The sequence below is a fragment of the Mustela erminea genome, chromosome 5 (genome assembly GCF_009829155.1).
Source record: "Mustela erminea isolate mMusErm1 chromosome 5, mMusErm1.Pri, whole genome shotgun sequence".
In the NCBI taxonomy this organism is placed as follows: Eukaryota; Metazoa; Chordata; class Mammalia; order Carnivora; family Mustelidae; genus Mustela; species Mustela erminea.
Genome location: NC_045618.1, coordinates 142,292,566 through 142,316,983, shown reverse-complemented (window position 1 = coordinate 142,316,983; position 24,418 = coordinate 142,292,566). Strand labels below are relative to the sequence as shown.

At 54.4% G+C, this 24,418-nt stretch overlaps 1 protein-coding gene across 6 annotated transcripts in view; it reads right to left on the bottom strand.

The window, feature by feature from the left end:
- Window positions 1-24,418, bottom strand: part of EVL (Enah/Vasp-like) — a 143,387-nt gene that overhangs the window by 36,354 nt on the left and 82,615 nt on the right. For all 6 annotated transcript variants that reach the window (XM_032345249.1, XM_032345253.1, XM_032345254.1 and 3 more), the window contains exons 2-3: window positions 17,609-17,777; window positions 11,277-11,454 (exon numbers count right to left, since the gene is read on the bottom strand). In XM_032345249.1, the coding sequence (XP_032201140.1) occupies window positions 11,277-11,454; window positions 17,609-17,777 (347 nt within the window). The remainder of the gene's footprint in view (window positions 1-11,276; window positions 11,455-17,608; window positions 17,778-24,418) is intronic.

Here is a 24,418-nt window from a genome sequence, read left to right as displayed (position 1 = left end):
GAAAATCCTTTTTAAGGAAAGAACAGGTGTTTCAAACCTGGGTCTCTGGGGCTAGTAGGAGAGACCTCGGGAGCAGCCCCAGTTCTGCTCCCGACTTTCTGTGTGACCTGCAAGTCCTCCCCGGCCCCCAACCCCCCGGCTTCAGTTCTGGCATCTGCAGAACGTCCGCTCTGCTTTATGACGCCCAAGGCTCTCTCCTGGTTCCCACTCACCGGCCCAGCTGGGCCTCAACCATCTGTCTTCTACACCAGCGGTGGCTTCGAGGCGGAAGCTTTGCTCAGAAATCCCCCCCACCAGCTGGCTGGATGCCATCAACCTGGGGTCTCACTTCAGGTGTCGCTAGGGCTCTGCTGTCCTGGAACATGATACAGTGACTGTGGTAATTCTGGGAGAACTCAAGTCGTCTAACAGAAGTGCGCCGGACTGGGGACAAAAGATGATACAGGGCTGCGGGCAGCTGGGAGGAAACCAGCTGTATTTACTGGACACCCGGGAGCGTCGTACGCAGGAGCTGCGTCCAGCAGTCCTCCCACAACCGGGGCCATTATTATATCCGTTTTTCAGACGGCCTGGCTTGCTGTAAGCAGCACAGAAGTCTGAGCCCAGGTGTGGGGAGCAGCACACCCAGAGAGCCTGGAAGCTCCTTCCCCGTTCTCTGCACCTTGCCCTCGGCTTCTCATCCCTCGGCTTCTTCCGAGTAATGTCCTTTAGGATAACCAGTGATCTTGTGAGTAAAATGTTTTCCTGAGTTCTATGAGCCATTCTTGCAAATTAACCAAGCCCCAGGGGGGTGTGGGAGCCTTCAATTTACAGCCTGTTGGCCCGACGCACAGGTGACAACCCGGGTCTGACTGGCATCTATCTGCCTCAGCCGGCCGGGCTGTCTAGTGGGATGGAGCCTTAACCTGTGGGGTCTGACGCCACCTCGTGGTGGACGGGGTCAGGACTGAATGTGGTTGTAGGACAGCCTGCCGGCCCGCCGACTGCTTGATGTGTGGAAACCACAACACAACCGGTGTCAGATGTGAAGGACTGTGGGGAGAGGAGACACAGGAGTGTGACAGGAGTGGCCTTCCTTCCGCTAAGGGACCCTGGTGCCAAAATGGACATTCTTCCCACTGTGGCATGTTGTTTCCACCACACCTCCTTGTTTGGGGTGAAGGGGAAAGCGAGCTAATCTAGTTTCTCTTACTGCCTGGCCACGGGCTCACTGAGTCCCTCTGGGGCTCAGTTTCCTCCTCTGTAAGATGGGCCCAGACATGGCACTATCTGCCTGGCTCTGTCACGTGACAAGCACACGAGACGCCAGCCGTGATCAAGAAAGAAGGAATCTGATTTTCACAGAACTTCTGGCCCACCCTTTCGGACTCAATAGTCTCTTTTTATTACAAACATTTTATAAGGTCCCTTATGTCATCCCCAGTGAGATTCACAGGTCATATAAACTATCCACATAAATTAGAAAAAACCTGATGCCTTTAGTGTACTGTAAAGGAGAAAAAGAGAGGAGGGACCCGCAACAGTGTGCGCGCTGCAGAACGTAAGCACGCAGGTCTGGCTCCACTAGCTGACGTGGTCCCTAGATGCCTGCCCCTGGCCCGGACTCATAGTGACCGAGGGGAGCCGTGTGCACCACGAACAGTCCTGAGTGACAGTGCTCACGGAAAGCAGAAAACAAATCCTGGTAAAGTTACAAACAAGCTAAAGCACAATTTTCTTCTGCAGTACGTGGTAGCGGCATTCCTAGAAAATTCAGTGCACATTAAACCCTGGTGGAAAAAAGGAAGCAGCACTTCTTCGAACAGAGCTACGTTCTGGCTCAGATAAGTGAGTTTTTACCTGCATGTGCTCAGTGGGTCATGCGAAGCCTCTCTTCACCGCGGAGGCCTGCTGCGCACGCTGCAAGACACGCACGCTTCTCGCCCCCCATTTACCGCGTCTCTGTGTCTCAGCTGTCCCTGCTGTGATCAGCCCTGCCACTTCAGCTCTGGATGACACGGGGGCCACCGCCGGCCTGAAGGCATGTGGAGGACAATGGCTGACTGAGCCAAGAACCGGACTCCTAATGTCTAGGCCAGGCTCCTCCAAGGGCTCAAGCGAACTCCTAGAGGGTCGGGTTTTCCCAGAACCCAGGCACTGGAGCAGGCGAGGCATTCTCCTTAGCTACTGGGGCTTGGCCGACCTGGTGAGCAACACACGCGCCACACCTGTGCTGTGCGGGACGCCCCCGAAGCCATCCACACCCTCTACCTCCCTGCACTCCCGTGCTGGGGGCCACACGGGCCCACATGCCGCCCACGGCGCAGACGAAGAGATGGAGGCCCACAGAAGGAAAGTGACTGGCTCAGGGCACCTGTCGGTTAAGTGTCATTCCAGGCTCAGCATCTGGGTCCACTGACTTCCCCGTCATCATGCCTGTTAGTCCCTGAGCAGACGGCAGCTCACCCAGCTCCACACAGAGAGGGCTGTGACCGGCCGCTAGCCTGGTATGAGACCTCAGGGGACAATCGACACTCCATGCTTTAGCTGAGGGAGTGGAGGCCCACAGAGGTCCCTGGGCCTGACTGAGGTCCCATAGTGAGTGAATGGCAGAACCAGAACCAGAGCTAGGCCTCCTGAGTCCCAGTCCCGAACAATAGAACCTGGGGACTCTGTTCCTTGCAGGGTCACTGCGGGCCAGGTCAGAAGGCTAACGCAGCCCCTCCCACCCCAGAGGAGTTCTGGAGGGCAGTGGGGGAGCGAGGGGAGGCCGGGTGTGGGTGAGGCCAGGGCTCTGGCTGCAGCCGCCCAAGTGAGAGACAGTGGCATCACAGCAGGTGCGAGGCTGGGCTGCAGCATGACCCCTGAGGTCTGTGCTCTTTAGAGCCGGGGGCTCCCCCACGTCCCCCCTTTTAGCCACAGAAGCAGCGCTACAGTCAAAATGGAGTTCTGGGGAAAAATGAAAACTGAGTATCGCTAAGATCCTTCCTATCTTTAACCTCCTTTCTTTCTTTCTTTCTTTCTTTCTTTTTTTTTAAGACTTTATGTATTTATTAGTCAGAGAGAGACAGAAAAAGAGCACACACAAGCAGGGAGAGCTGCAGGCAGAGGGAGAAGCAGACTCTCTGCCAAACTGGGGCCCGATGCAGGACTCAATTCCAGGACCCTGAGCTAAAGGCAGATGCTTAACCAACCGAGCCACCCAGGCATCCCTAAGCTCATCTCTAAATATAAGGAAAGGCAAACACAGCTCAGCGAGGGAGTAACTGACCTGCACGTGTGGCTTTCCGAGGGCGCAGCTGCATTTCTTCCCCGGGGCACTCCCGGGCACAGGAAGATGCCGTCTCTGGTGAGCCCCACACCCCCGCCGTACAGAACGAAGATCACTACTGTTCCCGTTTCCACCACTGTTAACGTGTAGCTACTGCCCCTGCACCCTACTGGGAGCTTCGCGAGGGTTATGAAAGGTTGTCCACGGGAGAGGGAAAAAGAGGGGTCAGAACCGCAGGGGAGCAGACCCTGCCGTGGCCCGGAGCACTGCCCCTTGCTGGGGCATGGGGCCTTCTGGGCCACTGGAGCGGCAGCGTCACGTTCCCCGGGATTTTCACGAACAAACCGAAGGGTCAACACCACCAATCGGGAGGCATGACCTGGGAGGTATCTCACGGTCTGGGACAGAATCACCGGCACCAAAGCCAGGGATCTGACCAACAGTGAGAAATCCCAGCCGAGAGAGAGGAAGGAGATTTAAGCCGCCACCACCACCAGACAGAACTGGAAGAGGGAAGTCCTCCAGGGCTGAGCAATGCAGAGGCCAGTAACTCCCGCAGGCAACCCCAGCCCAGTCCCACGAAAAGATTGCAGTGGGTTTTGAACGAGCGTATGTTCGTCAGGCATGTACTGTTGTGTCTGGCACTATTCTGGGCACTGGGTGGGGAAGAGCACAGCTAATCCTTAGGACATCCCATGAAGCATGATGTGATGACTAACATTCCGTCTTTACGGCTCAGAAGCCTGCGCACAGAGATCAAGCAGCCTGCTCCCCGTACCGACCCCACTCACACCACGGAGGCCTCCCAGCGGGCACTCAGCACTCCACAGCTTGTTCTCAGTACTGGGAATGTTCTGGGTGCTGGGGAAAGCATTATGAAGGCACTGGGGTGCCTTGGGGACATGACGGACATGACCTTGCCTCTCACAGCAGCCAGGCTTGAGCATTACGTTGGCAAAGGCAACATGGGCAGGGAGCCTCCAGGAGCATGGAAAGGGGCAGGAGAGGCACAAATTGGGGAGGGGCGTGGTGCACAGAAGTTCCAGTGAGAGAGAAAAGGCAAGTACACAAGGAAGCACAAAGAAGGAATGAATAAAGAGAGGCCAAAGGAAGGAGCTGAGAAGGTGGAGGAGGGCTGAGCTGGATGGGCAGGGCTGAGGAGGGCAGGGCTGGATGGGCAGGGCTGAGGAGGGCAGGGCTGGATGGGCAGGGCTGAGGAGGGCAGGGCTGAGGAGGGCAGGGCTGGATGGGCAGGGCTGGGGAGGGCAGGGCTGGATGGGCAGGGCTGAGGAGGGCAGGGCTGGATGGGCAGGGCTGGGGAGGGCAGGACTGAATGGGCAGGGCTGAGGAGGGCAGGGCTGGATGGGCAGGGCTGGATGGGCAGGGCTGGGGAGGGCAGGGCTGGATGGGCTGGGCTGGGGAGGGCAGGACTGGGAGAAGCAGAGATAGAAAGAAACACCCCCAGGGAAGGAGCAATATTTGAACAAGCTTGGCATCAACCCCTCTGCCCTTTCTAGATTTGTCCTTGGCTAATGTGCCCTTATTCTACTGGTTGCACGTTGTTTGAAAAGACCACAAGCTTATCAGAAGGCTGTCCGTGTGCCCTTCTTGTCACTTTTGGTATCTTTCCTTCTTCTTTTTTTCAAAGATGTATTTATTTATACGAGAGAGAGACCGCGCGCATGTGAGCTGGGGAAAGGGCACAGGGAGAATCCTGAACAGACGTCCCACCGAGCGCAGAGCTGGATGTGGGGCTGGATCTCACAACCCGGAGATCATGACCTGAGCTGAAACCAAGAGTCAGACACTCAACTGACTCAGCCTCCCAGGAGCCCCTTGCTAGCCTTTCTTATTTTAAATATTCCTGAGATAATTTAAAATGGTAACATTACCCACCTCCTCAAACCAGAGCCACAGAATCCCGCCTCTCTGGTTTCTTTCCATTTTTAAAGCAGGGGACAGCAGGAGGATGGGGGCCAGGGCCAGGGCGAGCAGGGAAATACCCTGGCCAGACGTGCCCTTGAAGAGGGGGAAAAGGCTGAGAGGGGCCTGTGCTAAGCGGGAGGCCACCCCACCTGCCACCTGTGCTTCCGGCACAATCTAGGTCTTCTAACTCCAAGACCTCCTTCCCCTCTTTTAAGAAGCCGGCCGAAGAACAGCCAAGAAATCTCCCTGTGACCCACCCATGTGACTCTAGATATTGAACTTGAACAAGTTCTCCGGCGAGAAGAGGTGCAGGGAACGAAAGACAGTGCAAGGACAGTACGAGGTCTCCCTTCTACAGCCGTGCAGACACGAGGAACCGTAACAGCGCCTGACACACAGCGCAGGTGCGGCTTCCCAGGGCCTGCGGAGGAAGGTGCATTTATGATGGACCCTGCCTGATCCCTGCCACATGGGGCCAGACTGCCTCCGCTCATCTGCCCAAGCAAACACAAGAGACCATTGTCCTTCGAGGACGCACACACTTTGGGAGTGGGAAGTCACGTGGGTATGACTAAAGGCGCAGGGAGCTCACACACGGCCCTGCTGTCCAGCATTTGCTGCAAACAGCAGACAACTGAAATTGCCATTAACGTTCACGAAATGTTCACCTGTCCAAACGAACAAAAACACCAGCTGAAAGGCTATGTCTTCCCTTGTCTTGTGCTTACTGGGATTAGCAAGAGGTGAATGCTCTGTACTGGGGAAGCTGGGGCAGAGCGTGACGGTCACGCGTGCTGGGGAGAGTATCAGCTAGTGCTCTCATTCTGGGAGACACTTTAGCAAAATAGATCAAAGCTTTAAAAACGTACTGTTTGACTCAGAAATATGGCCAAGAAGTAACGGGACAAGTGTGCAAGGTTGCACCTGTGAGACACACACATATAAATACTCACATAAAGGTACAAGAAGACCCTCTATGACACAAATGGAACAGTGAAAAATGGGGTCAGCTTTTAGGTTTAAAAGCAGAAGACTGGTGACGTCACGGTGCATCATCATTCGGCACCGAGTGCAGTATTTGGCCACTCAGATGGCATGGAGGTCGGACCGTCCTGGCACGCAGAGCCATGCATAGCCTAGCGCGACGTGAGAAAGGGTTACGGACAGTAGGCACAGACCATTTCCGAGGAATAGCTATTCAGTCACATACGAACACAAACACGTCTGGAAGGACGTCTGTAGGGTCAGCAGCACTCATCTCTGGGCTGGAGGGTTACAGGCCACTTTTGCTTGTTTGCACTTTCTCTTTTCCATGATAACCGAGCATGGACTTGCTCAGGGAGCCTGACATGGAGGCGCCCTGCCTTCCAGGTGTGCTGGGCTCTGCGAGGGGTAAAGAGGGCATCCCTCCACTCCAGCGTCCGCACAGGGCTCTGCCCACTCCCAGCAACGGCCATAGCGACACGGTCCCTCAGCAGTGAACGAGAACTCACTCCTGTCCGACAGTGCGCACGAACCACTAGGACTTACAGAAATCTGCTCAGTGTGTAGCCCCCTCCTTCCCCACACTGAAACCGAGGCCCACAGAGAGGGCCGTGTTTAAGGTTCCATGGTGGGTCAGAAGCGGGCCCACACAGAAGCACATAGAAGCTGTTGCGTTGCTAAGGCTACTGAGCTGTGGACTGGCATCTGCTGAGGGAACAGGCTGCAGGGGAGGGAAGCAGAGCCTGGCTGGGGTGTCCAAGTGCAGCCTGTGAACGTTTCTCCCCTCGCCCGCTAACAGGCTCTACCCGGGTGGGGCTGTGCGCCTGCTAAGGACAGCCCCCAGAGCAAGTCTAGGGGAAGCGCTTTCTGGAGCTGACGTCAGTGATGCAGGAGTCGGGACGATGTGGACCCAGGGCACAGAAGCCCCCGTCTCTGGCCATCCTGTGAGGCATTGCAACACACCAGGAGCGGTGCCCGCCACCCAGCCCAAGCCCCTGTGATCCCCAAAGTGAGGAGAACCCAGCTGGCCTTCCTCCCTGACCGACTGAGGCAGAGGCATAGAGAAAACACTGGCTATCTCGCCAGAAGCCCGGAACCTGGGTCTCACTTCCACTGGTAGGTTCTGGTGGGTGTGCCACCTCTTTTAATCTCCCGTGCTCGCACCTCGCCCTCCACTAACTGTGTGTGACACTAGATCCTGAACTCTGGCCTGGGAAAAGAAGCCAAATTATAAGTACTTTGGAGTGTAAGGAAGTACTTCCTTAGCCAGATAAGGTCTTTCTGTGGCTCTCACCAGCCCCCCGTGCCCCCGGAGCCGAGGCTGTTTGATTAGTGCAGACCTTTTCTTGAGAAGGGCAGGAAGGGCATGTGGGAGAGGAAGCCTGGTAAAAACAAAGAGCCCGGGCTTTTAAGAGAAACTGCAGGTATCATTATTATTACTCGATGTTGTGGGTCCCCAGAGAGCCCCAAGCCGGCTTTGCATCCCTGTCCTCCACCCAGGGGACCGAGGCCACCGGGCTGCAGGATGACTAGTTTACTGATCTGTTTTACTTGCTAAACCGGCTTCAGGCTCTCTGGGTTGGGGCCTGGAGTTGACAAATGCGTCTCTAAAAGCTGCTGCTGAGGAAAAGCTGATTTTGTGGGTACAAGGAACAAGTCAGTAAAGAGATCTTCCAAGGGCCCAGAGCCTGACCATCATGTCCACACTGGTGTTAGGCAGCAAAAACAGGACTGTGTTGTGTCCGTTCTTTTTCTGGACTACTCTCAGGAACCCCGGCCGACAGCGGAGAGGCGGGAAGAAGCACAGGCAGAGCAAGGCCCCGCGGCTCCCGGCAGGTCCTCGGTGCTCTGGGGGTGGACTTCAGCGACCTCTTCAGCCATGGAACCACAGGGAAGTCACCCTCTTTCCTGAGCCGCAGCTTGCTTGGGCCCCCCTCTTGCAGGGTGGTGGCGAGAGTCAGGGGAAGGCAGGGGGCGTCCATGGTTCGCTCTGACGGGTGACTTCCAGGTCTATACGTTGGCATCTCATATCTGCCAGGTTCTAAAGACCTCAGAGGGGCCCCGCTCGCATCTGCCCCACAGGAGGAGGCAGGGGTGGGAAATGCCCAGTGGGACTCAATGTGAGAAGACGCCGAGTCTTTGAAGGCGCCAGCCGCAGAGGCCTGCCGGAGGGGCGAGGCCTGCCAGTGAGGGGAGGGAGGAGCAGCAGGCGAGCTCCTACGAGGTGCCGGACACCACACCGTGTCCTTGAGCCCCCTCCGCAGCTCTGCAGTGGGACCGATGACCCTATGTGACCAAGAAGGACACCGAAGCTTATAAAAGATGACCACGTTTAACAAGAACAAAAGGCAAGGAGCCAGTATTATTTGAGCGCCTATCACATGCCAGGCACCAGATGCTAAGTGCTTTATCAACATCTCACAATGAATCTTCCGAACAACCCCAGGGAGTAGGGTCTAGGATGCCAGGGCCATAGGTGGCAGAACAAAAACTTACTATGAGATCTCGCTGCCCCCAACGAACGCTTTTCATGCTATGGTGAACTGCCTCCTGCCAGGGGAGGGGAGGCTGAGGTTTCCTGACCCGTGGGGCGTCGCCACAGTGACCCGGCAGCATGAGCACGTCCGGCGGTGGCTGCCGGACAGAGGTGCGCGGATCCACGAGGCACAGCCCCATGGTGCAGGGGCATGCGGCGGCCACAAGCAGCCCGCGGAAGACCGAGCCATGCCCCGGTGGCAGGGGCATGTGGCGGCCACAAGCAGCCCGCAGAAGACCGAGCCATGCCCCGGTGGCTCCCGCAAACACAAAGCTGAGGGAGAGTCAGGCACAAAGAAGGCACTGTACGAAGTACACACACAGTGCGGTTCAAACGCAGGCAAAACTGCTCTGTCGTCTCAGAAGCTGCTGTGCCCTGTCCTTGCGGGAGTGGGAGAGGGATACGGTCTTTCTGGGGACCTGCGGCAGCCGGGGCTGCCGCCATGTACGTGTGCAACCGCTAGTCGGGCTGCGCACCTCCCGCCGCTGCTCGGTAAGGTCAAGGAAACGCCGAACTCAGGGCAAGGAAACGCCGAACTCGCTCAGGGGCCCGCATCTCCGTCCACCAGAGGGCACGCCTGCCGGAGCAGGACATCGGGTCCCAGCCAGCGAACTGGGACAGGCCGCCGCTACTCACCATGTGAGCTGCCAACGAAGCCGCGGCACACGCGGGCCCTACCCCTGCCCCGACGAGGGCGTGCATCCTGCCCAAAGGAGGCAGAGGAGGTTGGGCTCGTAGCTGACACGCGTGAGGGACTGCCTCCTAAAGGTTTCTCGTTTGGAAATGAGGGTCGTATTAGCTAATTTCCCTGTGACTATGGTAAACTTAAGAAAGCAACTAGTAGTTTCTATTTAATGAGCAGTTGCTTTGCAAGGGTTACTGGTCTGATTAAATTAAAATGTTGTTTTTGACTCTCAGCGTGTCTACCTGTCCAGACCCAATAAAGTCGAGCTCTCACATGCTGGGGCAGGTGAGGCGGCTCGGATCAGAAACCGTAAACCCAGCTCACTTTACCGGAAGTACGAGGCTCTCCGGTGGAAAACAGCCTGAGAAACTGTGTCGGGTGCTTACGATGCTTCAGCTGTGGTTGCGCAGCTTCCCAGCATGTGTCCCAAATTTTCAGCGGGAAATCCATAAACCCTGGAGCCTTTCTGAGGCGGAGAGAACATTCCACAAGTCCCCGTTCTGTGTGTGAGCCCCGGGGAGCAAACTCAAATCGTGTTCTTTATTTACTTAGAAAAAAATCTCCGAGGGTTCACACTGGGTCCCACAGCTGCCATCTGTCAGGACCGACAGGTCTATAAGAGCCGTCTCCCTCTAAGCACCATGTCCCCCTTCCCACCCTGACTCTGGCAGCAGCCGCAATGCTAGTGACAGCACAGTCAAGCGCCAACAGTGGTGGCCGCTGTGCGCCAGGCAGCCTGCTAGGTAATGTACACTCCGCCCGGTGAAAACTTAACAACCTCTATCACCCCCATCCGACGAAGACAACTGAAGCCCCGAAAATGAAGTAACTTGTCCAAACTGTCCTCAGCCGGAGCGTGGCAGAACCAGGACGCAAACATAACCCTGCTCCTGACTCGCTCTACCAAGGCTAAGACCTCTAGCGAAGCGCGGGACTGTATGCGTGGACGTCAAGACACCTGCACCCCAGAAGGCTTGTGTTCCCCTGAAGCTAACATTGCGACTTTCCAATAAGCCACATGCATTTTTGCTCTGCTTAGAAACTTCTGCCAGCCCCGCCCTGCTCCCTCCTCCAGGCCCACTGTCTACTCCAAGTATCAAGCCTGGCCCCAGCCCCCTTCTAGGTCCTTGGGACCCTTCACTGTGAGGTTTCAAGTCCACTTTCCTTCCTATGTGTGCCCGAGGCCCCAGAAACACTGCAGGGCACTCTCCCGCATGCGCTGGGTACCTTTGCTGTCCCTCCTCTGCCTTGGGAGCTCCTCACCCTTCCAAACTGCAGCCCAGGCGTCCCTCTCGGGGTTCCCTAAGTCTGCCCACCCCGAGCTGGAGCACTCACCACGACCCACAGTGCTAGCAGTTCACGAAGCTATCTGCTCAGGTGCATCTTGGGCAGAAGGACACCATCTATGCATTTCTTACCTATTCGGTCTGGCCAGTTTCCTACGCTCAGTAAATATTTGGTACAAGTTCATTAATGACGTGAATGAATACTTTAATTCAACTTTAATTCAAATTGTTGCTCGTTCCCTCCCATCTCTGCTAAATACATGTTTTACAAGACCAGTGCTCTAACCACTGAGCTATGGAGCCTGCCCGTTTAAATACGTGTTTTAGAATACAGAAGGAAGATGATGCCCGTGAGCCATCGGGACATTTGGCTTCAGGCACGCATCAGTACGAAGCCATAACTCACAAACGGCAAGATGTGAGCACCATTCTCTCCTTCTTCAAACTGTTACTATGCCCCTTCGAGGGGGAGTCAGGCAGCAGGCCTCTCTGAGAGCCCACGTAACCTCAGCCTGATGCAGCTACGGCGGGGACCCCAGGGAGCCAGTGCCAGGGGAGGGTGGGGGAAGGAGGGGTCTCGGCACTGGGCCGAGACAAAGCCCCACTTACCTCCTTCTTGGGAATTCATGATGTTCAGGGCGAACAGCATGGCATTGGAGAACGTGGTTGCCTCTTCCTTACTTGCAAAGTTCAAGCCGTAGACCTGGCGGGCATCTCGCCACTGGTGGAAGGTGGGCGTTGCCTGATTGTACTTCAGCCCTTTCACGATTGAATAATTGATCACAACCTGGAGGGGAAAAGAGACAGAAATACGTGTAAGTAAATACGAGGGGAGTAAGTGAGCTGGAGAGCGCGGCTCTGGGGCAGGGATACTGTGTCCCCTGGAACTAGCAGAGGACAGGGAGGTGGGGTGGGGTCAGGAGAAGGCGACAGCGAGGCCAGGCAGCTTTTCAGGATGACCTCCAGAACCTTGAGGGGTTGAAAACCAGCTACTTCATCTCACTAACAATGCGGTGTAATCACGCCCTCCCGATGAGAGGCCTGAGCTGGGAGGCAGGTTTCCCGAGCCCAGGGGCCGGTCCCTCCGTCCAGCCACGTCACCCAAGGCGGTCACGGCATTTCTTAGGGGCCCAGTTTCTCCAACTATAAAATGGGGGTAATAATGCTTTACTGACCTACTGGGGTTACTGGGAAGGCCACACTGCGATGCATACCTTATCTAGATTTCCAGGCCTGGAGACCCTGGGGTATCTATGCCTCCCAAAGCCACGCACAGTGTCTAACATTTAGGATGCATTAATAAATGGGTTATTAATTAAAAGGATAACTCAGAAAAGTTAATGCATAGCATTATTAGTCAATCAACAAACTTCAACTGTCTGCAAGGAGCAAGCCAGGCCCAGCAGTGCAGGTAAAGTAGACCAGGGCTGAGCCCAGAGCTTCGGGGGCTCCCAAGCAGTCAGGGCAGCCGCGCCGGGTCTGCCTGAACTCAGAGCTGCTCTCTCAGACAACTGACAGAGAAGGACTTCCAAGTTCTTCAAGGTGACAGGTGGTAAGTGCGGCTCAGGGAGGCAGTACGAGGCCTGGAGTGCTTATTCTCTACTTGGAGTCATGTGAGCCAACCTCAAGGACTTACGAGCCATCAGTTTTCCGGCCTGGAAAGTGGGAAGAGGGAGCCCTGGCTGCGGCCCGGCCCCCTCATGGGGCGTGTGAGAGCACACAGCAGGCTGTCAGTGCTGAGATGGCAAGCTCCCTACAGAGGAAGTACTTAAGCAGAGTCTGGAGGAGGCTGTGGGCAACGCGATGGGAAAAGCCTGTTTCAGGAGATGTTGAGAAGGACTGCTCAGGTCTCCTCTGGCTCTAGGGCTGCAGGTTTTTGTGACCTGAAGCTAGAGACAACTATGCCTGCTGTGCCCCCCTGGTCAGGAAGGGGAGCTCAGGGAAAGTCTCAGAGATGCCGAGGGACGTGGCCAAGCCCCCTACTCGCGGGCTGGGCACTACAACGTGGCCTCTGCTCGACCGCTCTCCTCTAGTGCTCCATCCTGCTGCGCTGTGGCTAAGGCCAGAGGACGGCAGATGTGATATGGCCAACATCCAGGTCCTAGCCACGTGGAAGGTGCGTTTGGGTCACTGTACGGTCCAGAGAGAGAGCACAGGCGAGCTGAATCCGCTAATGAAAATGCAGCTGTTTCACATCTTGACACAAGGTAATTTTGGCCAGCGTCTATACCCCGGTGCCTGGGGTGGGTCTCTCTCTAGGTTGAGCTCCGAATCCTCAGGGAAAGGGCTGGAGGTTTTGTTGCGTGTATGCACAGTAAGGAGCACAGTGACCTCGGGTTAAAACGCTCTTAAGGGGAGAGCACACCCACGGCGGTGTAGGGACCACAGCAAGGCAGCAGACCTGTTCCTTTCTGCCACGGGAAGGCCATACCGGAAGTTCTGTGTGCAGGTGCTTCCATTTTTGGGCTGTACTTTTAGTGGACATTACAAAACCAGAGCAAGCCGGAAGGAAATGTTTTCAATGGAAGGAGGTCTGGAAACCACGTTATGTCAAGAATGGCTGGGGCACCAGGGTGGCTCAGGAGGTTAAAGCCTCTGCCTTTGGCTCAGGTCATGATCTCAGGGTCCTGGGATCGAGCCCCACATGGGGCTCTCTGATCAGCAGGGGGCCTGCTTCCTCCCCTCTCTCTCTGCCTGCCTCTCTGCCTACTTGTGATCTCTGTCAACTAAATAAATAAAATCTTAAAAAAAAAGAATGGCTAAGGGATCTCGAAGCATGATGAGAGAAGACTGCAGTGTACCTGTGACAACTGCTGCGAATGGTCTGTTTTGGGAAATGTTCAGTTCGCACCTGAGATGCCTGTACATTCTGCCGCTGTTGGCTATAGTTTCATAAATGCAAATTAGGTCAAGTTGGCCAATGATGCTACTCAAATTTTCTATCTCTTGACTTTCTTTCTGCTTGTTCAGTCAGTTTCTTGGAGGTTATGAACCTTGGACGATTAGAACCTCCAGCTCTGCTTCTGGATTTGTCTATTTCTCCCATTAGATCTGTCCGATTTTGCTTTATATATTTGCAGATATATTATTAGATGTGTACAAATTTAGAATTATTAGGTCTTCCTTTTAATCAACCTTTCATCAGTGAAAAGGTCCGTCTTTACCTCTCGTAATGCTTCTGGTCTGGAAGCCTCTCCTATTTAACACTAATACAGTCACACCAGCTCCTTCCGGTTGGTAGCCTGCCCTCCCGTGTTTGGAAGGCTTGCCTTTTTCCACTCTCCCATGTTCAGCCTGTGTCCTTATCAGCTTTATTTTTAAAATAATTCTCCAAGCTCTGGAAGGACTGATCTGCACAACTGCTGAAGGGTAGACTTATTTTAGTTTAGTTTAGTTTAGAGACTGAGAGAAAGAGAAAGAGAGAGCCCATAAGCAGGGGGCGGGGGAGGAGGGGAAGGGCAAAGGGAGAGGGAGAGAGTCCCAAGCAGGGTCCACACTCAGAGCGGAACCTGACACAGGGCTCAGTCCCACGACCCTGAAATCGTGACCTGAGCCAAAGTCAAGAGTCAGACACTTAATTGATGGAGATAACCAGGCACCCCAGGATAAACTTATTTTAAAAAGGTCCTACTTTTTTTGCTTAAGAGCCCACAGGTGCCGTGTTCGGGGGAGGGGTGCAGGACCGAGAGAGAGGGCCTTTCCTGTCTTCCCAGAGAAGGCCCAGAAACTCCAAGTGTCGTGCCCCATGCTTCTGAGGTATAAGCAACCAAGAGCCCTACAAAAAAAGAAACTTACTCGGGGAAAACAATCCTCCTCATCCACACATTCACCTAGATCTAACACCCCTTGGGGCGCCTGGGCCTCAGTTGAGTGTCCAACTCTTGATTTCTGCTCAGGTCATAGTCTCAGGGTCACGAGACTGAGCCCGCGCTGGGCTCTACACTCGGCAGGGAGTCCGCTCAAGATTCTCTCTCCTGCCTCTTCCCCTACCCCATGCTCGCTCTCTCTAATAAATGAATAAATCTTTAAAAAGCAAACAAACAAAAAACAAACCCCTAGAACCTGTTGGTTGGTGAAGGCTCCTAAGGTCTCACCTCATCTAAATCTCTACCCTTCCACGAAGGCACGTCCTTCCCAGAGTTCTCACCAAGCAGCCAGCTAGCCCGTGGGCTTGCAAAGGAATGTGTTCACCCTCCAACAGCGTGCACGAAAGAACGTGCTCCTGGCCACCGAGCTACCTTCTTCCTGACAGTGTCCACACAGGACTCCTAGCCCTGTCTCAAGGGTACAAAGAGAAGCCCGCCTACTCCTCCCCACGCAGCCCGTGGGAGGTTTGAGGGCCGCGGCCCTGCCCCCTTCAGCTTGCTTACAGACCTCTCACCAGACCAGACGCCCTTCCCCTTACTGACTCCGCTTGTGGCACTTGCGTTGGGTCCCAGTGTTCTTGGTGTAGTGTGACCAGGGCAGAGCAGAGCAGGACTGTAGCTCCCTTCTGGACCTCTACTGTTCAGCCTGAAAGTTTTCAGCCTGAAAACTCACTAACATTTATGGTGATCATAATTCATTCTAAACTAAAAATCTTTTGATGTTTTCCCACCTGCAATGTGAGACTCGGGTTAGCCCTTAGCTGACGATACTGCCATGTACTTGTCCCTTCTTCCAATAAGTGATCACCGGGCTTTATGCCTACCCATTTAGCACAGTGGGGCTGATACATGCTTATGCTGTTATCCTCTGGGGTTCCCAGGAGACTAAAGTAATAGACATGAAAAGTGCTCCAGGAACCATAATCACGTTAAACGTGTAACATATTCCGACCTGGTTATAACCTGAGGGATCTCTGTCTGACGGGTCTGACCTTGTAGTCCAGGTAGACTGGGAGACAGATCTGTGAAAATCAGTCTTTTCTCCTGAGGTCACAGGAGCTGCTGTGGACCAGGCTTCTGGCCACATTCTCTAACGCCCTGGCTTCCTAAGGATCCCTTGTGTGCTGCTGTGTGCACGTGCTCATGTATGTATGTACATGTATGTACACATGCAGGTATGTATACTATGTACGTACGCTCCATCGCTTTGGGGAACACAGTCTCAGCCACATTCTAGGAGCCTGTCTCCTGAACGTGCAATTCCAGGTGGTGGCTGTGCTGGTAACTTCTCCGTCAGACTCTGGGAATCTCTTAGTTAGATTCCCACAACACAACACAGCCTCCGAATTTACCCAGGAGGCCACTGAGGACTGCCACCAGTCCCTCCCTGTGTGGGGAAAAGGTCTCCCACACGAGCCTCGGCGCATGGATTCTGGGGACAGGGGCAGGGAGGCGCGAGGCTCCTATGCACAAGGCGCATGTCGGTGGCAGGGAATCCGGTTCTCCAGAGCCGGGGTGTTTCCAGCACACCATGCTGGCTTCCTGGCACACCCTGGAGGGCAGCCATGAGGTGTGAGGGCCGGGGAAACTTGCCACAGTAAAGGGGATCACTCAGGGAACACCCACTGTGATCCAGGAGCTGCACTAGGTAATGGACCTGAAGTCAAAGCACGTAGCAGGGAGGTACTGCTCTGCTATACCAACCCATGGGTGTTGGGGACACGTGCCCATAACTGTCGCCATATGTATCCTGTAATATATAGCACAGTGTACACTTAAAAGGCAGAGACAGAACCAATGAATTGGAAGAACAGGGAAGCAGCCTCCAGAAGGTTTCTAGAAAACCCTTTCTACCATTATGGCTCATTGACAAGGGAAAGTGACACCTCTCAAGGTACCAAGAGTTCCAGGTTGGACCTTTCATTGGGGTTGTCCCTTTCGGCCCCAAGAATCTGAAACTTAACAGGGCCGTTTTGGCCAAAGCAGAAACCCATTCAACAGGCTACATACTAAAAATAGAGTCCTCAGTTTTTGTTGTTTGTCTTCTAATGGCTAACGTGCTGATTCTTACCGAGATAGCAGCTAACCTGCTGCTCAATTTAGCAAGGCCCTGACCAACAAAGGATGGCAGGAGGGGTTATTTGAGTAGAGTTTTTCATAAGTGCCAAAACCGCAGAAGCATTCATTTCACTGCTGAAAACGTCCTTGTCAGTCTGTTCGAAGAGAGCTGGAGGCAGACCGTGAAGCGGGAGCCAAAGTCACTGTGGCGAAGCTACACAGTCCCCTCCTCTACGTGTGTTTCAGTCCGTGTCACGTCAGAGTACTCGGGTTACATAGGCACAGCTCCTTCTGCTGGGGCTGGCCCTGGGTTTGCATGGAATTAGCCAGTACACTCGCCATCTTGTCTGATTCGCTCAGGAGGTACCATTCGGGGCAGAAACGATCCCAGAGTCTTCAAAAAAGATTTATTTATTTATTTCTGAGAGACAGAGAGAGAGAGAGAGAGCACAGGAGGGGAAGGGGCAGAGGGAGAGGGAATCTCCAGCAGGCTCCACACCCAGCGCAGGGCCCAACAGTGGGGCTCCACCCCATGACCCCGAGATCATGACCTGGGCTGAAACAAGAACCAGACGCTCAACTCCCTGAGCCACCCGGGCGCCCCCAACCATCCTGATATTCTTTCCAAAGGAAGACTCGGGGGCTGAGGAGCCAAACATCTTCACAACACGTCACTTACGGCTGTGCAGGCGGATGGAGACACTAACACGGCCCGCGGTAGCGTTTCCACAGCTGTTTCCCGTCTATTATTTTATTCTAATGGGATAATGACACACAGTGAGGTACACTGCGTGTGGATTACTGTCTCTGCAAGACAGATGTGAAAAACAACGTTCAGAAAAGAGCGTGTGCTCAAGGTCTCATACCGTGCAGTCTGAGACCGCGCAGCGGAATGTGAACCCAGACCTTCCGACCCCAAATCCCGACCTTATTTTTTCCTGAACTTTTTTCACTGTGTGTGTGTGGGGGGGGGGGGGGGGTACGCCCATGAGCCCAGCCTGTTGCTCCCTCGCTCACCTGCTGATCCTGAAGCTTGACCCCGACCACTCTGAAGGTGTTGCTGGCAGTGTTGTGGTAGATGTTGATGCGGCTGAATCCCTGCTGGCCGGGTTTGATCGGTACCCATTTCTTACTGGTGTCATCGTAGACCATCACGGAAGCCCGGGCTTGGCAGATACTCTGTTCGCTGCAAACCGAGAGAAAAGCTAAGCGTCAGGCTCCGCTCTGAGGCTTTCCCTTTTCTGAACTAGAGGCCAACTGCCCCTTGATACCAAGAGCATCCAACTGTCCCTGGAGGGGCTGACCTATGAGTTCTCATTCTCCGATGACCACCAAAGGAGGGTCTGTGCCAACAGCTTACATGGCTTACAAAAGACGCACAGCCTTCCTCTCAGGAAAAAAGTGCTGAATGAGAAAGGAATTCTAATTCTAATTTGCCGACTGCCGACAACATTCTAGACACTATGTTAAATAAGACACTGCATTAAAGCACTTACTTGTCACAACTCAGGACAGCCACTCACTGCCCCCATTCTGTGGACAAGCAAAGGGTGGCTCAGACACTTAGGAAGAGTTTCACGAATTCACACAGGTATTCAGCGATTCCATTTGGGATTTCCAACCAGTTCTGTCTGACTCTAAAGCACATAATATTCTTCACAACATCCAGCAAAATGTTCTATTTATGATACCATGACACGATACTATCCTACAAGCTGTGCAGATATCAAATGAATAGACGACCTTCTAGAGAACCCAGCAATACAAGTAAAACTAATAGACAGCTGCATCCAACTTCGCTGAAGACATTCCCTCTGTTCAGAACATGACAGAAAAGCAGGGAAGAAACACTAGAAGCCCCCAGAGAGAGAAGATGGTCATCGTCACGATCAGTGCTACAGCTCCTGTCAGGGCGTTCTGAGGGGGTCTCAGAGCCCACTGGCCTCTCCACTCGCATAGGAGCCAGATGGCCTAGAACGTGTCGTTTCTTAGTCTCCAGCATATTAAAGGCTCAAACTGAAAAGGTAAGGCGTGCTTGTTCTAGGTAGGCATGCCCAGAACAGTGAGGAGTGGTGGTTACCAGAAAGGATGGCCATATTAATACAATTTAAGAATTAGAAACAATAAGGCGCCTGGGTGGGTCAGTGGATTAAGCTGCTGCCTTCGGCTCAGGTCATGATCTCAGGGTCCTCTACCAATGACTGGTGTAGCGGGAGCCGGCTCATTCCTGCCTGACGTGCGGCTCTTCCGCGGGGCCCTGCACCAGCCTGACATGCCTCTTACTCAGCCCTGTGCCCTTCCTGCCTCCTGGCCTGGGGCTCCCCCTGCTTGCTCCCTCCGTCCTTCACGGACGGTTCCCTGTAAACCTCTCGCACGTCATCATCTGAAGGGTCTTGGCGTCTGCTTCTGGGAGCACCAGAGAGACACGGCCCTGCCATTGTGCAGGTGGGCCATGCCCACCCGGTTCTCTGAGGGCCCAGAGCCTGGCACGTCACTCACTGCAGAACCTCGGGGCCTAGAGGGGACATTCTCCCGTCCCGTGCAGCTCGCCTTCTAAAGCAGCCCGCGTGCAGACGAAGCCTTCGACAGAAACTGCTCTCCAAAGCAGCCCACTTGGTTGCGATGTGGTTTCAGCTGTGAGGCCGTCGCCTCCCTCGTTCTGAGCGACACGGCACTCACAGTCCTTCCGTTACAGAGTGTCTGAAACAGCCCATGACAGTCCACTGGGCAACTGAAGGGACACGTGGCCCTCCCCCCACTGTTATCGACAGGACAAAGCTGCCAGTCACTCTTCTCCGGTGAGGCCCGCCTTGTTGCGAGCTCCCGTAGCGTCCGGGTCCCACGTCGGGGTGGCAGGTTTTCATCTCAGTCTGACAAGCACAGATGCCAGCGGGTCAAATACACTTAGTGACGCAGAGGCGAACATGACGGTTCCTGACCTCAGAGAGCTCGCAACGACCCCGAACACGAGACAACTCGTGGCACGCTTTGGTGAACTGGAGGGACTGGGGAAGCCGGGAGACTTTCTGAAGAAAATGCTGCGTGCGCTTCAGACGCAGACCTTCAGCCCCTGGCGAGCTGAGGAAGGGGATGTGGGACTCTCGGTGGGGGAGGCACAGAGCCGGCGGGGGCCGGGAGGCCAGAACAGCGTCTGCGGGGAACCGCAGCTCCTGGGGGCCGGCGCGGGCCTGGGCTCCCATCTCCCCGGTGCTGCAGGAGATGGTGGAAGGTACCCACCACCGTGCCCACCCCTGCTACGTGACGATGGAAGGTACCCACCACCGTGCCCGCCCCTGCTACGTGCTGAAACACCAAGAACCCAGGAACTCATTTTCTTTTTTCTTCTTTCCTTCTTTTTTTCTTTTTTTTTTTTTTTAAAAGATTTTCCTTATTTATTTGAGAGAGAGCAAGAGAGGGGAGAAGGTCAGAGGGAGAAGCAGATGCCCCGTGGAGCTGGGAGCCCGATGCAGGACTTGATCTGGGGACTCCGAGATTACGACCTCAGCCGAAGACAGACGCTTAACCAACTGAGCCACCCAGGCGCCCAAGAACTCATTTTCTTATTCTAGTTATGGCCACAGTTCCTTGTCGTTAACACTTCAGGTTCGAATTGAACTTGGAGTTAGCCAAAATAAGAACAGGTTCTTTTTTTCCTATTTGAATGGCGCCTGTCTAGGCTTATTTTTTAAAGTGTTTTTTTTTTTTTTTTTAAGATTTTATTTATTTATTTGACAGAGAGAGATCACAAGTAGGCAGAGAGGCAGGCAGAGAGAGAGAGGAGGAAGCAGACTCCCTGCTGAGCAGAGAGCCCCATGCGGGACTCGATCCCAGGACCCTGAGATCATGACCCGAGCCGAAGGCAGCAGCTTAACCCACTGAGCCACCCAGGCGCCCATGTCTAGGCTTATTTTATCACAACAAAACCTAAAGGCAAGAAAATACTCATTTCTTCTACTTACAATTCACCTTGTTTATATCCCTCTGGGATTTGTTTTAGTAAATTTTTTTTTTTTTTTTTTTTTTAGAAAATTTATTTATTTGAGAGAGAAAGACAGCGAGAGAGGGAACACAAGCAGGGGGAGTAGGAGAGGGAGAAGTAGGGTTCCCGCTGAGTACGGAGCCCGGCTTGGGGCTCAATCCCAGAACCCTGGGATTAGGACCTGAGCCAAAAACAGGCACTTAATAAATGAGCCACCCAGGCACTCGTTTTAATAAAATCTTGTTTGCTGCCCAGCCTGGACATTGTCTCTGAGCTCCATCGAGACGACGGTCTTCTCCGCATCTTCCCTGGACATGAAAACCCTGTACTAACCACAGGCATCATGCGCTTCATTTGTCTAGATCAGTTATCATTTGAGGGCAGTCAGAGAAATGTTTCTTTTAAAAACATTACTGGACAAACACACACATGAATGCAAACAGGCAATCCCTCCCCCGCCCCCCCCAGCCGTCGCACATAACCGTCCGTAGCCCTGCCCGTGTGGCCTCAGAGCTGCCGCCCTTCCCAGCTCTGAGGAACCCCAAAGTGCAGGAAGCCAGAGGGAAAGCTGAGGTTAGTTCTGAGGAGGGCTTCCTCTCTGACCGGCTGTCTTTCTGTGATCAGAACCACCAGCTGATTAGCGGGGGGAATCAGCCAAAACTCAGTGTCTGGTTTGTTCTCTATGGTGCTGCGTCACTAGGTCAGTGGACTTTTCCTCCTGGGGACCTACCTATAAGCCTGCTCTGAGCAGGAGGAACTACCAGAATCTCTCTCCCAGAAGAAGGTTCTTTCGGAACAAATGGTCCAATCCCATTGTCATCTGGGCTTTCGCACGGGTATTTGTGGGCACAGAAATTTATAAAAAATTGAAGCCCGCATTTCCCTCCAAGTGGCACATGAGACACTGACGAAGCTTTAAAGAACCCTTTTGTTAGGAGCCTTAGAGGAGAGAAACTGTGATTGTGGGTCTCTTTTCAACAAAAACTTAGAGGACAGTGTGTAAATTCAACTAAGGACAGAGGACATAAGGCCAAAAAGGGAACAGAGAGGAACGAGGCTAACCACAGATGCTTGCTGGAGAACTACGTCTGGGCCTGGGCTGGGGGCTGGGGGCATAGCATGGGGATCCCTACAGCATGGGGACCCCTCAGGCCGGAGGTGGCTCCTGCAGCCCCGGGCTGTCTCTGAGGCGTATCACAGCCCTTTTCGTTGGTCCTGGTCCTTTGGGTCCGCGTACACACCCCCTTCCTCAGGAGACTGTGAGTGCCTTGAAGGCAGGACCCCACTGTTTTCCCCTTCGTAACCCTGCTGGCTTATATGATGCAGACACCAAGTGTGTGTGGAATGCACGATTCTGAGTGAGTGCGTTTATGACCGTGGGCCCGTGGGAACGTCCCAACGTCCCATTTACAGTGCCACTCGGTTTATTCTCAGAGAGCGAGCAGCTGCCACATAAAAGCATCTGTTCCGGCTTCCCAACACTGCTGTCTGTCTCAAGACGCCCGGGATCTGAGGTGCTCACCATGCCCAGTGCCGGGGGGCGGCTGCTTCTGCAGGAGCCCTCGGCCTCACCCCCCTGCACGCCCAGGCCTGGAGAGACTAAAGGCTGTTCTGGGCGAGGGTGGGCTGCTCTTCCCAGCCCCTCTGGCCGAGGAACCACGTGCCCTGTCCTCAGATCTCTCCTTCAGGGTCAAGGATCGTACCTCCCTGTCCCCCAGCTCCGCCAGAGCATCTTGCTCAGCCCTGATGTGGCTGCCCCCTGCAGACAGATCAAGTCATCACACTGTCCCTCGGTCTCCCCAGCAGGACCGGGGGCAGGGTCTGCCTGGGGGTTTCCCGGAGGCAGGTTATCTGGCACATCTGGGTAGACCGGGGTCAGCGGTCGCCCTCCTGGGAGCTCCTTCTTTATCTTTCACTCAACAGCCGTCACAGGGTTACGCACCCAATAAGCACCCATGAACGTGAGTTTGGCTGATGTGAGTCCGTGTGAGCAGCTGCCCACTGCTACCCCCGCTGCTCCCTCTGGCTCTTCCATCTCTTCCATCAGGCTCCTGCCTGCCTGCTTCCCCCATTTCTTTGCCACTTGCTCATGCTCCAGGCCCCTCTGGAACCCGCTTTCTGTCCCCGACGGACACTTAAACAGCTCCGCGCAAGGTCGCTGGCGCACACTTCCCAGGGCAGGCGGCTGCTCTGGAGTTCTCAAACCTCTCATGTCGTACTGAACAATGCTGCGACAATGTCCATAGTTTTGAAGATGTCTCCTGCTTCTGCCTCTGCCTCCTCCCTGGCTCCCACTTCTCTCTGGTGCTCCTTGAAAGGCTTCTTCGTTCGAGGTTTTCTACTCGCCACTTACAGGAGGGGTGCTTAAAAAGGGGGCCACAGAAAGGCTTAACGAGTCTAAGAACTCCCTGAAATTATTTGCAAAAGTGAGTGTACAACTTTTTCCAAAGTAGGTTTTCACCGTGTTCTCAAGGGGCCGTTGCTCCAAACCAGACTGTAAAACCACTTTAAAGATTTTATTTATTTATTTGACAGACAGAGATCACAAGTAGGCAGAGAGGCAGGCAGAGAGAGAGGAGGAAGGAGGCTTCCTGCTGAGCAGAGAGCCCGATGCGGGGCTGGATCCCAGGACCCCGGGATCCTGACCTGAGCGGAAGGCAGCGGCTCCACCCCCTGAGCCCCCGGCGCCTGTGAAGCCGCTTTAAACCTCGGTGCTCCCCGATGTGAACCAGTTAGACTTTCTCCTCTTTTCACTTTGCACTCACGGTTCTCGAAACTGTGTGCGGCGTGAGAATCAGGTGACGTGTTCATTAAAACGCAAATTCTCAGACCCTCCTCCAGAGAGCCTTCCCGAGCGTCAGCACTGAGAGCAGTACCGGGAGCCCTGCAGCCTACACGGAAGACGAGGGTCCGATCCCTGCTCTCGGCAGCCCCGTGGGCCCTCACACTGTGCCTTGCCCACCTTGTTCAGGACTCGCTGTCCCCATTCTCCATGGCCTCGCTGCTCCAGGGCCTCGTGCTGTTCCCTCCGCCTGGGATGCTTTTCCTAGCCTAGCTTCCCAGTAATTCCTGCTCAATCCTACAGACCTGAGACCCACGTTACTTCTGCTAGAAAGCGCTCCTGGAAGCCCCAGGCTCAGGTAGATGGTCCTTTGTGGAACCCAGTTGGCATATCCTATGCCTTGGCACAGAACAGGTCTCACGGCAGGGGACGTCCAACAGCCTTCTACCTTGGGTCCCTCTGCTGGGCATGAGTGCCACCAAGGCAGGGACCCCTTCCTCAAGACAGGCTTCCCTGTGGGGTGGTCAAAGGCTTAGTCCACAGTTCCTGTCCCGCCTGTTTACCTTGGGTGTTCCAGGACGACAGAGCAAATTCCTTGTGCTCTCCGGACACTGGGCTGCCCACACCGTGCCTGGTGCCAAGTGTGAGGAAGAGCGGTCTGTCCATGGCCCAGACGGCAGCTTGGCGGTAAAGCCAGGTCTGATGGCGAAAGCATCCTCCTGACGCTGGGCCAGTTAAAACGACTTGCCAGAATTACTCAAGAAACTGAAGAAGAAAGGAGTTCCCTCTGCCTAAGGTTTCTTCTCCCTCCTGTGTCCACAGGTCTGCGCCTCACCTTAAAGCTCGGGCCAAGTGCCACGGCTTTCAGCAAACATCTGGTTCATTCCCATTCACTTGGTAACTATGAAGGGAACAGCAGGATGTAAGTCTCTGGGGAGGAAAAGAACATGTCCCTGCCCCGAAGGGATTACAGTCTAGCAGGAAACATGAACACTTACGAAATGGGCATGCTAATACCGTCACAGGGAAATCACGGGGTTCTGCAGGAGGAATTCTCTTCCGTAAA